The 17,891-nt window shown below is 44.9% G+C and overlaps 1 protein-coding gene across 2 annotated transcripts in view; it reads left to right on the top strand.

The window, feature by feature from the left end:
- The window catches only part of MDM4 (MDM4 regulator of p53), a 39,909-nt gene extending 38,136 nt beyond the window's left edge, over nt 1-1,773 (top strand). Inside the window, exon 10 of one of the 2 annotated variants that reach the window (XR_004301560.1) lies at nt 86-321. Coding sequence is in view for 1 of the 2 variants with exons in the window: in XM_032422224.1 (XP_032278115.1) it covers nt 86-661 (576 nt within the window). In the remaining variant the exon portion in view is untranslated. Of the gene's footprint in view, nt 1-85 lie in introns of both variants that reach the window. The other variant, XM_032422224.1, reaches the window with a different exon arrangement.
- The last annotated feature ends 16,118 nt before the right edge of the window (nt 1,774-17,891 follow it).

The raw sequence follows: 17,891 nt of genomic DNA, 5'->3' as shown, positions 1-17,891 counted from the left end.
TGATGACATTTGGCCTACCCTCCCTTTTTCTCAGCTTCACGGTCACCACTGCGTGAGTATTAATCGGCCGCACTTGTCGTTGTAGGATGAGTGGCAGTGTACTGAGTGCAAGAAATTTAACTCTCCAAGCAAGAGGTACTGTTTTCGTTGCTGGGCGTTGAGGAAGGATTGGTATTCGGATTGTTCTAAGTTAACCCATTCTCTCTCCACGTCTGATATCACTGCCATACCTGAAAAGAAGGAAAATGAAGGAATTGACGTCCCTGATTGCCGAAGAACCGTATCAGCTCCAGTTGTTAGACCTAAAGATGTATATACAAAGGAAGAAAAAAACCCCAAACTTTTTGATCCCTGCAGCTCAGTGGAATTCTTGGATTTGGCCCACAGTTCTGAAAGCCAGGAAACCATATCAAGCATGGGAGAACAATCAGATAACCTTTTCGAACAGAGAACAGATACAGAAAACATGGAGGATTGCCAGAATCTCTTGAAGCCATGTAGTCTGTGTGAGAAAAGACCACGAGACGGGAACATTATTCATGGGAGGACAGGGCATCTTGTCACTTGTTTTCACTGTGCCAGAAGATTGAAGAAGGCTGGGGCTTCATGCCCTATTTGCAAGAAGGAGATTCAGTTGGTTATTAAGGTTTTTATAGCATAGCTGACTCCATGAATTGCAGAGAAATATTAACGGGCTAGGTATGTATCAAAATGTCAGTATTGAGCGTCCCCACTCGGCGTAACCCACTGCATCTGTTTATTTATTTATGTAAACATCTGTGTGTCACAACATTTTTCCTTCTACACTTGGAATTTGAGAATGAGTTCTTTAGAACTAGATTTATCAATTTGGGGAACTCCCATTAATATGAAAAGATGCGTTAATCACTTCATTCTCTCTTTAAAGATGAGGATCTGGGAGAAAGCAACTGTCAGTACAAACAAAAGTACTTTAATTCGTTCACTTACCCAGTTACTTGAAGATTTAGTATTTCTTCGATTAATTTTATTCCCTATTCTTTTTTTCTGTTAGGGAGTGTTCTTAGGCATCAAGATCCAAGGTGGCTTTTAGAAAAATATTAGAGCTAACAATGAAAAAAACATAAGTAATTTGATTAGTCAAGCTGTGTAATGCTATAGATCACTTTATGGTTGCAATCAGGCCACACAATTCAGATAAGCCAAAAGAAAAGTCTTAAGAAACAAGAGCATTTTTGCTAACATACCCCTGAAAGAATTTTGAAAAACTGTATATAACCTTTTGCACATTTTACACCTTGGGGTATGATTAGCAAACAAAGCGTTCCCTTTTGGTGAGTTGTAGACATCTGAGTAGCCAACCTAAAACAAGCTACTCTAAGGGGACGGTTTCTGTCCCTTGTGCCCCTTTCCAAGCAGTTCCTTCTCCATTTCATGGCTCTCATTCTCGGTTAGTTTTCCTTTTGCACATGTTTAATGTGACATCTAAATTTTAAAAATAAATTTAAGTACTTACAAAGGATACCCTATCCAATATATTGTATATGTGCCTTAAAAATATTTTTCTCAAAGCCTTGGAGCTGTAGATTTAGCTGATTAAATTTATAGGAAAAGTCCTGTCATATAAAGTAGCAAAGCCTATTCTCATATTAAAATTCACTAGCCGAATCATATTTCATTTTCAGTCAGAAAATGTTTGACTTTATTTTTAATTCAGGTAAATGCATTAACACATTTCTGGCACAACCTTCTCAATTATAGTTCTTTTTTTTTTTTTTTTTTTAAAGATTTTATTTATTTATCTGACAGAGAGAGACACAGCGAGAGGGAGAACACAAGCGGGGGGAGTGGGAGAGGGAGAAGCAGGCTTCCTGCTGACCCTGGGATCATGACCTGAGCCGAAGGCAGACGCTTAACGACTGAGCCACCCAGGCGCCCCCTCAATTATAGTTCTAAGATAGATGAGGTGCAGAGTTTTTAACCGAAGCTCTCTTTGGTTTACTCTGTCCTCATTGTCCCTTGAGAATTTTCTGTTGTTTTTTTTTTCTTATTGTTGTTCTTTTGTTTGATGCCTCCAGAGGTTTTTTACATTCCGAGGCAATGCCCCGTAGTAAGATTCTAGATGGGTATGAGTCAGCCTTTCTTTTGGAAATACTGAGTATGGCAGTTGTGAAAATGAAAATAAGTAAAGAAAAATGTTAGATCTGAAGAAGCCTTATCTGAGCACATAAATCTTAGGGCAATACATATGGAAATTGAAGATCTTTAAGCTGATGTCCTTATACATATTCCTGTCTGCTTTCCCCATGGAAAAAATCTTGATGTATGCCCAGGGGTTTGCATATGAGATTTTGAAGACCATGGCCCTAGAATTAACAAATTTACTGATCATAAAAATCACCTCAGTTGCTTGTTAAGAAAAGCCCAAGTCAAAAAAAAAAAGAAAACAAACAAACAAACTTAAACAAGAGCCCTGTTTCCCCCCGTGAGGGGTTTCTTTCCACTAGAACATGTGTTCTGGAAGCTGGTAAATGGTCCACAGACTACACTTTGGGAAGCCCTGCCCCGGAAGGAAGGGTTTTCCCAGTTACAAGAAATACAACGAACAAGATTGCTTTTAGCATCATATTTAATTTCTTGAGGGGGAGTTTTGTTAAAAGTTCTAGAAGTTTAAAACTAGAATGCACTCTTAAACTCAACCCCTGTTATTTTGCACTTCAGGCTAAAAGGTAAATGACAACCAAGAGTCACAGCTAGTGATGCAACTGTTACTAGAACCCAAGTCCCTTGTAGTAAATCCCGAAACCATGCTCACTTTCTTCTCATTATTTGTTAAATATTTAAAGGGTGATGCTTGTGGAATTTGGGTTCAAGATGCTCATCATCTTAAAATCTTGCAGAATATGACTTGCAGCCAAAGTAGGACTTTAGAGAGAATGACTTTTAACACTTTCTCCCCAAAGAGAAAAGGCCCAGTAAATATCAGCCTTTCTTATATAATCAGATCTAAGTTACTCCTCCCCCAGGGAGAGGACAGATGAAGGTACAGGGGAAACTGAACCACTTTCTCCAGTATTGTTCCTCCTTAGGGAAGGAAGCCCAGGTCTGTCGCTCTCTCTAGGTATCAGGGGCAAGGGTTTTCCCCTCGAAGCAGAATGAGTCCTCGGAGTTCCGTGTTCCGTTAGACCGTGGTGAATGCAGCAAGTTAAATGTCTGTCTTCCCTATTTTCTCCCAAGTGCTCCTGTCTTCAGAATAGTTTGATAGCCCTCAATTTTGTCTGATTTTTGCCAGTTAGGAGCTTTTGCAGGTGATGACTTAAAGGAGGGACAGGGTGAGTAGGGAATCTGCACTTGCACCCTCTGATTCCTCTTATGTAAAGCTGCAATTTTTGGAAAACTTAAGAAAAAATTTAAAAATTTTATTTGCATTTGTAGATATTTGATGCTAATTTTGGTACATCCTTGCCTAGCATAGGATCCTCTTCTGCTACTCAGCTTTCCTTCTCCCCCTTGCTCACCTGGGTTTTTTGCTATCCCCATTACCACTAAATCCTTTGCTTAGAAGATTCCAAGCTGCATGTTTGAGCTGTGAGTATTAGGATAAACCTACACTTGGGTTTACTGTCCCTCTAGCAAGAGCCTTGTGAGTCACTGCAACTGTTACAGAGAAAGAGCTGATAGTCCCCCCATAGCTTATCTGAATGCTGCTGCAGATTGTTTTCCTTCACCCAGGATCCTTATTTCATGTCTTCACGAGCATAGGACAGCAAGGAGGATTTCTTGTGGTAAAATGGGTCAAGGATCCTACAAAGAGCCAAATAGTGCTATCAGAGCAATGCTTTAGACCAGCAATGCTATCAGATGCTTTAGACCATCTTGATTCATCTTTCATTTTGTTCTTTTTTCAATGACACTGCGGTACAGGTGTATTTTACTGCCATGAAAGCAATACATGGTCTTCATGGTTTTACTCCTATGACAAGAACTCTTGATTTCTACACACTACCATTTATCTTTTGTTGTCGTCAGAGCCAGCCAGGGCTCTGGTTTTCTGGAGACAGTGCCAATTTACCCCTCTTCCAGCGGCCCATCTTATTTGTCTCCTTTCCTCCTCTTTCACTCTCAGCTGCTTGAGTTGAAATCTTGATTGTGAGGAAAGGATCTGTTCAAGTAGGTGCCAGCAGAGTTGACTGTTTCTGCTGTATCATGCTATAGACTTAGGATTAATGAAATCATCCCACGTTAGTGCTTGGTTTCTCTTCTCTTCCCCTTCCCTTCCCCACCCTTCCCTTCCCTTCCCCTCCTCTCCCCTCCCCTCCCTTCCCCTCCCTTCCCTTCCCTTTCCCTCCCTTCCCTTCCCTTTTCTTTTTTTTTTAAGTAAGTACGCCCAATGTGGGGCTCGAGATCAGGAGTTGCACACTCTACTGACTGAGCCAGCCAGGTGCCCCAGCACCACATTTCTTATTTTAATTATCATTTAATATTTATGATCATGTTATCCTGGACAGAAAGTTCAGAGCGAAAACAAGAAATCCTTAGAAACAATGAATTTCTAGGTTACAGCTAAAAATGTCTCCTGTCTCATTAACTCACTGTTCTTGCACCGTACTTACAATATTTGCTATGCTTTTGTATTAAATACTTAAATCAGACTTTATAAAAATCTTAAGACCAAGCCTTCAGAGGCATATTGCCATTTCCCCCACAGTCCACCTCTGGAATATTGAAGGTTCGCAATCCTAGGCTTGGACAATGGATCGCTGTCAGCCAGGCCAGCCTACAAACTGCCATGAACTTTTCTAATATGAGATGGAATCACTGCCAAGCATTTGAAATATGCAGTTGTGTTTTAATAATAATTTATGTATATTTAGGTGTATATAATGCTTTGTGGGACATTATTTTGTTTGTAAGAATTTATTTTTAAAGGTCAGGATCCTTTGTAACATTTTTTTTAAAATGTCAGTTCAGTGCATTGTTGGCTCCTTTGAACAGTCATTGATGAGAAATTGGTGAATGTTAGATCTTGGGTTCTATAGAACTATTGTAGTATTATCTCTTGGTTCTCTTTAGAAAGGAGGACATTTTTTTTTTTTTAAAGATTTTATTTATCCATTTGACAGAGAGAGCCACAGAGGGAGAGGGAACACAAGCAGGGGGAGTGGGAGAGGGAGAAGCAGGCTTCCCGCGGAGCAGGGAGCCCGATGTGGGGCTCGATCCCAGGACCCTGGGATCATGATCTGAGCTGAAGGCAGACGCTTAACGACTGAGCCACCCAGGTGCCCCAAAAGGAGGAAATTTGTTAACCAGATATTTGGGTTTTTTTCCCACAGAGAGTCATGTGAACTTCTGAAAGTACATGCCTTTAGATACTGTGAAGCCGTTGTTTTTCATTTACCGTAGTATCTACTTAAATTGTTGACTGGTGTAAAGAATTTATTTTGATGGTTCTCTTCATTCATGAGTATATATGTATGCACATACACTATCAAGACTGCCAATGCCTTTGCTGAAAATGGCTATAGAATAGGAACTAGCTGTGTTTCAGATCTTCACTTCAAAGATAAAGAACCCGTAAGCTCTCCCCTGTGCCAAAAGCAAGATGTACAATGTTTACACATGTCTGGAATTTTGCACTGCCGTAGGGTATGCCGAGGTTACTTTGCTGGAATCTTCCAGATGGTGATTAGTGGGGTTGTAGTTTAGCATATGAGGAGAGATACTGAGGATCTAAAGCTAAACTGGAAATGAGTGAGGTAGTGGTTGAGGTGACTCCCTGACCTAATTTGGGGACAGTTTTTCCAGATTGCTTTGAGACGTCCTGTCTGTGGACAGCGCTTTCCTCGGTCACCATTGCTACCTTCTTCCTTTTATAGGAGCCACCGGATCTCTTCTCTCCTGTGGGAGAGTGCCCCCCAAGCATTCTGAGATCTTTTGGTAGAAGGAATGTGCAATCCCAAGGAACGCCATTATTGGTGAATGTGGCATTGTTAAAGAAAGTAGAATCTTAAAGATCCCTTGGGTTTACTGTGCCTCTCTCAGGGCCTTTCGAGTGACTGAAAATGTTGCCGGTTGGTGTATCTGCAGACAGAGGTAGCTGATGCTTGTTGGTAGCTTAGCTGGAGTCCCGGATGCTGTTGCTGCTGCGGATTGTTTTCCTTCACCCAGGATCCTTACTTAGTGTCTTCCGGGAGCACGGGACAGCAAGTACGAGTCCTCATTTCTTGCGGTAGAATGGGTCGAGGATCTTAAAAAGGGTCAAACAGTGCTGTCAGAGCAATTCCTTTCCCAGAATAGTTGCTATAATTTGGCAAATGCTTTCTTGAAAATTGACATTATCACTATGACACTGACCATTTATTAGAGCACCTAATGTCTTATCCCAAGGCATTTTTTTTTTTTTTTTAACAGTAACTACTTTGATGTAACCTTTCTCCTTCCTCTTCCCTTACTATTGCTCTTTTTTCCTCAGAGTTCACAGTGATCTACTTCTGGATATTGCTTTTATACCAAAGGCCTTTTGTATCACCCCCTGGGTGGTTGGAACTACAATATCTTTAGATAAGACTTCTCTTTTCCTGTCAGTCCTGGGGAATGTTTCTTTTGCAGGGGTAGGTGTTGGATTCTAGCAATAAGGAAGGGAAGCTGTGATACCAGAGCTACTGTCTAATAAAAAACAACTTGTAGTTCAGGCTTCCTTTGTGTCCGTGATGGGGGAGCAGGGAAATGAGCTCCCCTGTTGCCCTAGCACTAAGAAACTGAGGCCAGCCTTCCCTCTTCTTACAAGAGGCCCTTTTTCCCCTGCAGTTTGCCTTGTTTTTCACGTCCTTTTAAAATCAAAACACCTCCTTTGGTTTTTTTCTTTCCTCCTTTTAAAAATAATAGAAAATGTTTTAAAAGGAGAATGAAATGTTTCTGGCCTCCTCAGTACTTGGCAAGGTAGAAGTTGTAAGCAGCCTCTGCATAGGACTCTGTCCCTTAGTCTACAGGTAGGCACTGTTAAGTGCCTTTTGGATAGAGATAAGGAGTGTAAGATCCTTCCGCCATCTGCAGTCCCAGTCATCACCTTTTTAAGCCTCATATTTTTCATCTGTTAAATGAACACACATACTACCCTTTCTACCTCATAGTTTGTTATGGAAGTTAAGGATCTGGAGCAGCTTAACCTATATATACATTGCCTTGAATGACATGTTGAAAATGGTTATACCGATCTCTGGGGTATATATTCAGAATACCTCATGTCCTGGAAGCTGAGCACAAGCTCCCCGTAGTGCCTGCCTAGCAGAGCGTATGTTGCTTCCTTGTACCTATGGGTGTAGGTACTTACACATATATACTTCATGTAAGTAGCCTGTAACTTATATGTAACTTCTTGGTATGAAGCTCCTGACTAGAAAAGAATTCTGTCTCTAGGTTGTGAGAGAAGTGTGTGTAAATTTGGATAGTAGATAAAACTGCTCTGCCGTGGTCTGGATGGACAAAAATTTTCTACTTGCACTTGAGTAGGTGGCCTAAAATGAACTGCCGATATACAGAAAACATGCAGTTTTCCAAATAACATATCTGCTCAGGTAAGCATAATCAACAGGAGTGTAGCAAATGTGGTTTCATAAAGTGGACAGAAAAAAGCAATGTCAAGTAACTTTGAATAGTGGCCAGCTCACTAAATGAGACATTTTCATGTGTTTTTGCCTAGTCCTTTTAAGCAATAAGTTAATGACTCTGTATCTTTCTGGGTTTTGCACTATGTAATGCTTTTAATACCTTTTGATTCTGTTGTGCTTTCTGGTGTATTAAATATTTTTCATTTTGCCATTTTGTGGTGTCATTATTGGGGAAATTTGTGTATCGCAAAATCTCACTTTCTGTTTTTATATGTAATCTTTAGTCTGATTTGGGGACAAAGAATAGATTTTGCAAAAGAAGTTACGTACTTAAAATCAACAGTGACTTTTGATATTTTCCTCCATTCACCTATTAGAGTATTGTATTTCATTTTTAGGTTCCCAATCCTGAAGGGAACCTCAAGATTTCACAGAGTATTTTTTAACCTTGAGCTAGTTAGTTAGGCCAACTGGAATTTCCCCAACTAGAGCCCTTGAGAATTAGAGACTGTATTGAACCTGCACATCTAGAGTGATTTAAGGCAAGCCTTCTCTCTAGGCACAAGTCTGTACCGAACTCTTCTGAGCCCACGGGGATATCATCTTGTCCACCTTCTTTGCTGCTGGAGAGATTGCAAATGGTGAGATGACAGATTTGCCTCTGTTGAGTTGACAGAGAGCTGCTAGGTGCAGGGTTCTAGTTTGTGTTTTGAATTGGGGCTAGTTCACGAGGTGCTGAGGGCCTGTCACAAAGTATACATTAATCACTTATCTGCCTAACATCTGCTGAGGTCTCTAGAAGTGGTTCTTAAATTGGGAGGTGGATGATAGCCCTCCCTGAAAAGCTCATGAACTTACCAGATCTCTTCCACAAAAACACAACATTGTACATTCACTCTGAGGAGCTTCATTGCAGCCACTGGTCTGTGCCCTCAGGTTCTGTTCTTTGGAAGGATATGGAAGACAAACTGCCCGCAAAGAGCTTGCTAGCCCACATTGTCAAAAGGTCATGTCCTTACAGCTAAGACTGTTCAGGTGAGTGAAACATCTGGTCATTTGTCCCGAGCTCAGGGCCACTGCAAAGCAGGTGCAGACTGGTGCACACCGCACGACTTTGGGGGGCACACTTCATAGGCTGTCTTATCTAGAGATACGCAGTATACACCTGTATGAGGAGCTCCTGGGGGCGGGGTGGGGCTGACATGGAAATACCAGGGATAGCATTTTAAAAATGAAAACAAGCAAGAGGAACATTAGAACCAAGGATGAAGTCAGTTTCTGTGTCCACACAACCCTTTCCACGTTTTGTGACCTCTTTAAGGTATTTTGTAACAAATCCAACTGCATAACATGTTTTGTTTTCTGGGTTTTCCATCCTACTCATCTTGAGTCCTGGTGCTGCAGATGAATGTAGTCTTGAGGCCAGACGAAGACGAGCTGAAACTAGTAAATGATTTAAATTGTCATTAGCAGACAAATGCCTAGTTAGTTGGTGCTTGTTTGCCAGAATTCACACAAATCCGTCCTCTAAAGGTATTTTAAAGATTAGTGCTATTACAAAGATTTCAGGTCATTACAGGATTGGGGATATGAGGATCATCTCACCTACATCCCTTCCCAACTCGAAACTCATTTGCTTTCTTTCCTCTTCAGAATAAAGTTTGGGAGTTCAATTCAGTACAGCTTATGACTTATTTGGTGTTCATATGAGCCAGATCCTGCTTGGCACCGGGAATAGTACAGTGAACTAGGAAGCTCCCTCAAGTTGCCTACAATCCAGCAATGGCCTTCAGGACATCTGGCAGTTTCCACGCGGGCCGAGGAAACGGCAGTCAAAGAAGTACCCGTGAGAGCAAGGTGTGTTTGCGAACGTCCCGTTGTTCTGTGTGGCCGGAGCAGGGGGTGTGGCCAGAGCAGTGAGGAGAAAGGCGCCGGAGTGCTGGAGGGGCTGGCTGATGAAGGTGTGCTGTGCCACGCCAGGGAGTTTGAGCCTTAGCCTGAAGGCAGTGGAGAGCCCTTAGAGGATTTTAAGCAGGTGTGTGACATGGTCTCATTTGCATTTCTGGAAGATTCTGGCTGCATTGTTAGAATAGACTGGAGTGCTGGCCAGACTAGAAGCAGGGATAACAGGTTGTGGCAGCAATCTGGCCTAGAAATGATGATATTCCTAAGGTGATGGCAGTGGGCCTGGAAAAAATAATAGTAGATAATATTGACTAAACACTTAGTAGGTGCTGACCTGGCATTTATTATCCCATGGGGTATTTAAAGCTTAGAGGAATGAAATAACCTGTCCAAGGGAATTAAGAGTCACAGAATCAGTCACTGGTTGAAACTATTGTGTCTGAGACAAAAGCCCAAAAGAAGTGCATGGATTTGAGGGAACCCCAGGCGGAAGGGACAAGGGATGCCCTTCCTGAATGAGTCACTGCGGGTGTGAGGGAAGGGGAGGGTCAGGGATGGCTCCGGGGGATGGCGGATGGCCGTGCCGTTCACTGAGGTAAAAATTATGGGCAAACGGGTAGGTTTGTGAGGGTGGTCGTGGTGAGGTAGGAAAAAATGATGAGTTTTGTTTTGGATGTGTTGACTTGGCGCATATGAGAAGATCCACATGGAAATAGAGAGGCCTGCACTGTAAATATCCTGTATCTTATACTTCGAAGGTCCCGGGGTGCTGTGGTGAAGAGGAGGAACGTGGTCCTCGCTCTCGTGGCTTAGGGAAACTGGCCGGTTCAACACGTAGTGTTGGTGTGGTGCCTGTTCTGTGAGGAGCACACGTGTTGCTGTGGGAGACAGAGAAGAGGCGCCCGTTTAGTCAAGGGTCGAGGAACAGCCTCCTTGAAGAGACGAGAAGCTGAGAGCTCAAGGAAGAATGGGGTTGGGAGAGGGGGGAGCAGGGGTGCAAGGGCCTTTAGGTGAGGAGCCCATATGGCATCTGGGAGACTGGAAAGTTCGGTGTAGTTGAAAGCAGGGAAGGAGAGAGTGGAGTCTGAGGGAGGAGGCAGTTGGGGTAAGAGTTTGAAGAGAATGGAGAAGGTCTGAAGTGGGAACTCTGGGGAATAGGAGAGAATGGACCAGGAAAACCTGCGAGGCCATGGCCCGACAGCCCTCGTCCCTGGCCCGGGGCTCCTCAGCCTCAGCACTAGTGACATTTGGGCCTGGGAAATTTTCCGTTGTGTGTGTTGGGGGAGGGGAGTGTCCTGTGCATTGTGGCATCCCTGACCTCTACTCAAGATGACAGAAATGTCTGCAGACGCTGCTAAATGTCACTTAAGGAGAGAATCCCCTCTGGCTGAGAACCAATAGTTCCAGCCGCTGAGATGTTTTGGGAGAAAAATCATACAACCTGCTGATTGCTGTTACTACGCATTCATGTCCCCAACCTGGGCTCTCGGTTCTACCTGGTTCTCCTGTTGTTCCCCTGATAGCTGAAGTGATGGTTCTAACCTAGAGGAGAGGAAGAAGAAAGTGAAGACAGGTTTATTTAGCTTCTCTAAGCCGCAAATATGTCATGGGATAATAGAGGTTAAGTCAGCACCTACGAAGTGTTCAATAAAGGTTATCTATCATCATTATTTCCGGGAGAGGGCTGATAGGAAATGGGAAGCCTGAATGAAATTGAAAGAATGGTATGGTAGGAGTGGACTGAGAGCAGAAAGGACAGGCCGCTGTGTTCTGAGATGGATTGATGTTCTAATAAAGACTTCAAAGATTGGGGTAGATTGAATTGTCAAAACATCTGCCACTTCTCTCTACCACACCTTGGAGAGGATTATCCTCTCTGCCCCAATGACACCAGGCTTGTCGATGAAATGTGAGGGGGAATGAAGTGTACTACTTCTTTTTTTTTCTTTTTCTTTTTCTTTCTTTCTTTTTTTTTTTTTTTTTTGAGAAGGGGGGCAGGGGCAGAGGGAGAAGGAGAGAGAAGCTTAAGCAGGCTCCATGCCCAGTGCGGAGCCCAATGCGGGACTCGATCTCACAACCCTGAGATCATGACTTGAGCTGAAATAAAAGATGCTTAACTGACTGAGCCACCCAGTCTCCCCGAGTGTACTAGTTCTGAGCAGAGGTTTAGGGACCATTACGGGGGTGAGTCGTGCTCCTTTCCCTCAGCATGAGGCTACTGCGCCCCAGAATGGGGGCTGCTCCTTCAGTCTGGCTCCAGGATTGACAGGAGCAGGGAGCAGAGCTACAGCTATCCTGCAGTGGGCAGAGAAACAAACATTTTATAGGAAGCCACTGAGATTTGGGGGTGTGTTACCACACTGACTTAGTTTGAGCTGACTGGTGCAAAGGGGGAACCGTCCCAGGTGAGGGTAAGTCCCCACATGGCATAGAGTGAGCGGTTCAGGTGTCATGGACGGGAACTTTCTTGATGTTGGGGTGGTCAATGAGGGAGGGTCCTGTGAGGCTGGGGTGTTGGATGGGTCTTTCATATGACATTGATATCACCCAGGCTGATGGCAGTGTTGTAGGAACCCAAAGTCTATAGTGAATGAGCGAAATATCTGGAAGGTAAGCAGATGACACAATAAAGGAGGGGTCTGAGTCTCAAAAGAGCAGAGACTTCTGTGTGGAGGGATAATGGTCTGGGTACAGTATAGGGGAGGCCCATCTCCTTTACTGAAGGTACATGGGGCAGGGGAAAATGACCACAAGATTTCTTTTTTAAAGATTTATTTTTATTTATTTGACAGAGCAAGCAAATGCACAAGCAGGGGGAGTGGCAGAGGGAGAAGCAGGCTCCCTGCTAAGCAGGGAACCCTGTGTGGGACTCGATCCCAGGACTCTGGGATCATGACCTGAGCTGAAGGCATCTAGACGCTTAACCAACTGAGCCACCCAGGCGTCCCTGACCACAAGATTCTTTGGGGTAAAGCCAGGTGTCTTTTAAGGCAAAGAAACAGGAAAATGAAGTTTGTGGGTACAGGCAGGGGGATGTTTACCATGAAATGATTCATACAGTAGTAGTTCACAACTTGTTTGGGGTTAAGGGGTGGCTTCTCTGGGCTCCCTCTCTGAGAAAGGATATATATGTAAAATTTTATATGCAAACCCAAGGAAGTTTTAGACCCCCTAAAACTTCCTCCGGATCCTAGGTTAAGAACCCTGTTCTAGAACAGTAGCTGTCAGACCTCAGCAAGCACAGACCTGAAAGGCTTTGCCAGCAGATTGCGGGGCCCCATCTCCGCAGGTTCCATTCAGTGGGTCCACATTTCTGTCCGGTTCCCAGGTGATGCCGGTGTGCTGGTTTAGGAACCATGTTCTGAGAATCACTGCTATAGTTTTAAACTATGACTGAAATTTTGGGGAGGGAGAGGAAGAGTGGGGAATTGTGAAGGATGGGTTTTTGTCCTACTGGACTTCTAGATCTCAAGCAGATACTCAAATGTTTCTGCCACACACGCAAAGCTTCGTGGGTAGAGAAAAGAAGGGAGAAAGGAGCGAGGACTCATTTCAGGCTTAGGGCCAGGTGTGCAAAAAATTCTCCTTTAGGTTAACATGTCTTTAGAAATAATTTTCTTCAACACACAGAGGGGAAGTGATATCAATCACCGCCTGACTGATGAACGCATGCAGTCTGGGGAACCCCATCTTGCCTCCTTGCATTCTGGGACTTTTTTTTTAAGATTTTATTTATTTTATTTCAGAGAGAGAGAGTGAGAGAGAGAGAGAGCACGAGACGGGGGGAGTGGGAAAGGGAGAAGCAGACTCCCCGCTGAGCAGATAGCCCGATGTGGGGCTCGATCCCAGGACCCTGGGACCATGACCTGAGCCGAAGGCAGATGCTTAACGACTGAGCCCCCCAGGCGCCCCGCATTCTGGGACTCTTTCCCCTTCATCATTAACCTTTAAAAGAATCACTAGTGGGAAATAAAACCATGCATTTGAGTCAAGTTAAAGAAACGTGAAACATCGCTAGTGCCCTAAATTGGGACATTTTAACTCAAAAACTCCAGCTTTATACTGCTCAAAACTGGGTAAAGTTGCTACCTAATAAGGGTTACAGATTTTGGTGAAACTTGCATCTGCTTTCTTCTTTCTCCCTGTGTGTGTGTGTGTGTGTGTTTGTGTGTGTGTGTGTGTGTGAGAGAGAGAGAGAGAGAGAGACTTGTAACCATCAAGAGTTCTGGAATCCTTGGCACTGAATCAGAATTGCCCATTAGCTACTTGCTGGGTGACCTCAGGCAGTTCACTTAATGTCTCTAAGCCTCAGCTCACTGATCTGGAAAGCAGAGCGTGATGGACAGATGAGCTAATGCATGTGAGGTGCACAGCACGGGACATGGCCTCTTCCTTTTGCTTGCAGCTTCCTCAATCACAGGTGCCCAAACACCTCTGGCCTCTAACCTGCAGATGTAACCTATGTTGTCCACCAGAGGGCACCAGTAACCCGTAAATCTAAGAAGAAGGTTGCTTTGCCCTTAAAACAGTTGATTCGCCCTGAGGATAGACCCCTGGGTTCAAGTCTTTATTTAAATATTCTTACTGCTGGCGCTTGAAAGAATCATTTGTAAGATTCCTCTAAAATCCAGGAGGGAAATCTGGAGTAAGAGGTTTAGAGTAAATGGAGCTCTTACTCCACATCAGCCGTCAAGAGAATTATATTTCCGTTTTTTTATTTTGTCCATTTCCACCATCCATTCTGTGTCTCTTCAGACTGTCTGTAACCTAGTTACAAATTATACTCTCAGTAATAAGCTATTGCAGTTCCTTTCTTCCTGGCTTATTCCAATGAACTGAACTGCTGTTTTTTCCCTTTGATGTGCATTCTCCCCCCGATCCCCCCCACCATGGCCTTGCTTCCAGTGGCGGGTGGTGGGTGGGATCTATTTCTGAGCCTCTGCCTTACTGCTGAGCCTCAGCTATTTCCCTGAATCCCTTTGGGGTGAGAGTCTAGTGATGGGCAGGTACCCATCACAAGAGGCTGTGTTCTGCGGAAAAATAGCTCTTTCTCCTTCTGAGAAGGGGAACAGCTGGGAAAAGCTGAGGCCACCAGTCACTAGAGCCTCCCTCAAAAGGTCATGGATTTTAGGGGAGCAGTGATATCCAGTGTACTCTACCTGTCAACTTTGTTCTTTGATTTGATGGAAGCCTCAGGTCAGCTTCCAACTGTGGACATGGGAATGCCGGCCCAGACCAGAAAAGCCTGAAAGAAAATCAAAAGGGTATGTCATGCATCATTTTAGGCACACAGAACCATAAAGTATTTGGGGTGGGTGGTGAGGACTCCCAGGAATCTAGCGCAGCCCCTCCTTGTTGGGAGAGGAGAAACAACAGGACCAGTGTCACCTGTTTGGTTACTGGAAGACTCACTGTTCTCGCAGGACTAGAACTTAGTTCTCTTAGTTCCTGCCTCACCATCCCCTTTTCTAAATCAGTTGTCATCGCTGACGTTCACTGCATACCTAGTATGTGTCTGGTATCTGTTTGGTTTTATCTCAAGTCATCTCCACAATGATCCTGTGTGAGAAGTGTCATGTTATGTGAATGAAGTAGACTACCCCCGTTTTACAGAAGCTTAGAGAAGCTAAATGAAAGAGAGGAAAAAATTAGCCAGTGTTCCATTTTAATCAGTGTTTGGAGTGTTCTGCAAGGACAAATTTTGTTTTGTTTTGTTTTATGGACTATCCCTTGCCTAGTGGGATATTTAGCATCTCTGGCCCCCAAGCACTAAGTGCCCCAGTCATTAAGGCACTAATTATACCTTCCAGAAACCCCAGAAGGCACCGTAGAGGTGGTCCTGCCGCTGGTTGGAACCACTGCCTTAAATGCGTGGCCACAGGAAAAGGAGGATTAAACAAAATTGCTCTGCTGCTCTGGTTATTTTTATATTAATGAAGGTCACTAGATGAAGATAACAGGACAAGAGGAAGGAAATCTCTGGGGGTGAGCATAACTCCACAAGGGAAGAGGCTGAATTATAAAGGAAGGGAATGAGCACTAGACCAAGGAGATCTTCCTTTACTGTGACTGTGAAAACCTGGAGTGTGCACAGTCTGGCCTCACAAGCTCGTCCCTGTAGAGACTGGTCGTGTCTTGTAGACAAGGAAGGCGGCTGGGTCAGGGGACAGTAGGGAGAGCTGGGGCTGGAATAGTCTGGAGAGCGGTGCCTCAATAAAGGGTGTTTTCATGTGGTCATGTGGGGTCCTTGTTGCTGGCCTTTCTGATATTTCCAGAGAATCCACCACGCCAGATTTGTGTGGGAAATTTCTCTATTGTAAATATTGGATTTAAAAGGTACTTTTAACATTAGTTAGGCCAAGAAAAAGAATTCCTGCAGGTGCACTGGGGTGGTCTATGACCTGTGGGTCAGGTCATCTCGGAGGGGCCATTCCCATCTAAGGGGCCGTGGCGTGCGCCCACCGTGCTGGGTGACGGAAGAGACGCAGGTGTCTGCGTCCACCAGGAGGCATTTCCTCCCCATCCTAGCTGCAGGCAGCAAGCCAGGCTGGGCAAGGACTAGTGAGCATTCCCTGGGGCACAAGCGAGCTGAAGTGGGCGATTCCTGTGCAATCTTTGGTCCCTCTGGATCTGGGATTCTGGGATTCTAGGGTGGTTTCCTTGAAGGCAGAGCTGGGAACATGAAAATTCCAGAGCCTGGCCAATGCCTATCGTGTGACCAGCTCAGGCCCTGGCAATGGTTTCTTAGCTGGGTCCTGTCGTTGCCCCTGACGTGTAGGAGCCGGGGGGGCGGGGGGCGGGGAAGAGATGTCGCCGGAGTCCATGCTCCCTAGAGGCCCTTTGTCTTGGTTCCCAGTACCTGCAGTTTACAAATTTAAGCTGCTCTTATTCCCTCTCAGTCAGTGGGTCCCTGATACCAACTGTAGAGCTAAACAACCAATTTTCCAACCCAGCTGTTCTGCTACAGAGTTTAAGTTTAAATGCACTTTTCTTGAAAAACCATCAAGAGCTGTCTCCTTCCCTCTGCTCATTTTCTTTCCTGTTAATCCGGCAGAAAGCAGGTACTCAGGACAGCAGTCCTTAACACACAGGATACTGGTGCCCAGAGAGCCTCCGTCGCACCCACCCCACCTTCCCCTTTAGGGCCACGATGGGCTGTCCATCTCGTTGGAACCGAAATGCCCAACTCCAGCTCCTGTACTCTCCCTGCTCTTTGGGGAGGGGTCTTGCTCTCGGGCCCGGGCAGCGCTGTGCCTTTAAAAGCAGTGCCTTCACAGCAGTGGGATAGTCAGATGTGGGGGAGGCTTTGCCAACCACACTCCTCCTATGGAGTAGTTGAAAAGCCAGGCTGCAGATGTTAAAATCGAACATGCTAGGAAGTGTCTGTTCCACTTCTCCAGATCTAATCAGGCTCGAGTCTGTAACCCCTCTCCTTCTGGGCTTTGCTGCTTACATCCCTACAGCCAGGGACTGGGGCAGGCTCTCGTGGTCCCAAGCCCTGTTCCTTGTCCTTCTGGCCCACGTGCCAGCACAGACCAGGTTTTAATGGGCCTCAGAATCTTCCGTGCTACCGACAGGGAGGATGGTGTAGGTGAAGGCTGTTGACAAGCCATGCAGCACAACGCACAGAATGAATTTGGAGGCCGGCCTCAGAGAGGGTGATTTTCCAGCTCTACTGTCTCAGCCTCCCTCTGGCATCCCAAGGAGTCCATCCATAAGTCTCATTTTCTTCTCCCTTCCCGCTTCAGCCTCATATCTGGAGGCCCTGTCCAGGTTAGCTGCCCATCCTCCACCAGGACCAGCAGAACTCTGATTGGCTAGGGGACGTGGGCGCTGGTGCACACGACTTACCCTTCAGCCACTTTACCTGGAACAACAGTTCAGAATTGTGAGCAGGATGGGTGTTTCTAGACTTTTGGCTATCACAGATGAATAAAATAAAAAATAAAAAAACACAGAACAACAAAAACTGTATCTATGTTTATAAGATGGGGACTGAACATAGGGGTGCCAGCCTTGATCTCCTTAAACAACAAGTACATTTTAAAAACAACTAGTAAGGGGGCGCCTGGGTGGCTCCGTCATTAAGCGTCTGCCTTCGGCTCAGGTCATGATCCCAGGGTCCTGGGATCGAGCCCCGCATCGGGCTCCCTGCTCAGCGGGAAGTCTGCTTCTCCCTCTCCCACTCCCCCTGCTTGTGTTCCCTCTCTCGCTGTGTCTCTCTCTGTCAAATAAATAAATAAAATCTTAAAAAAAAAATAAAATAAAAAATAAAAAAAACAACTAGTAGGGATGCCTGGATGGCTCTGTTGGTTAAGGTCATGATCCCAGGGTCCTGGGATCGAGTCCCTCATTGTGCTCCTTGCTCAGCGGGGAGCCTGCTTCTCCCTCTGCCTCAGC

This window comes from Phoca vitulina, unplaced genomic scaffold (assembly GCF_004348235.1).
Source record: "Phoca vitulina isolate PV1807 unplaced genomic scaffold, GSC_HSeal_1.0 scaffold26, whole genome shotgun sequence".
Classification (NCBI taxonomy): Eukaryota; Metazoa; Chordata; class Mammalia; order Carnivora; family Phocidae; genus Phoca; species Phoca vitulina.
The sequence above is the reverse complement of the archived record's forward strand: the minus strand, read 5'-3'. Positions and strand labels throughout refer to the sequence as shown.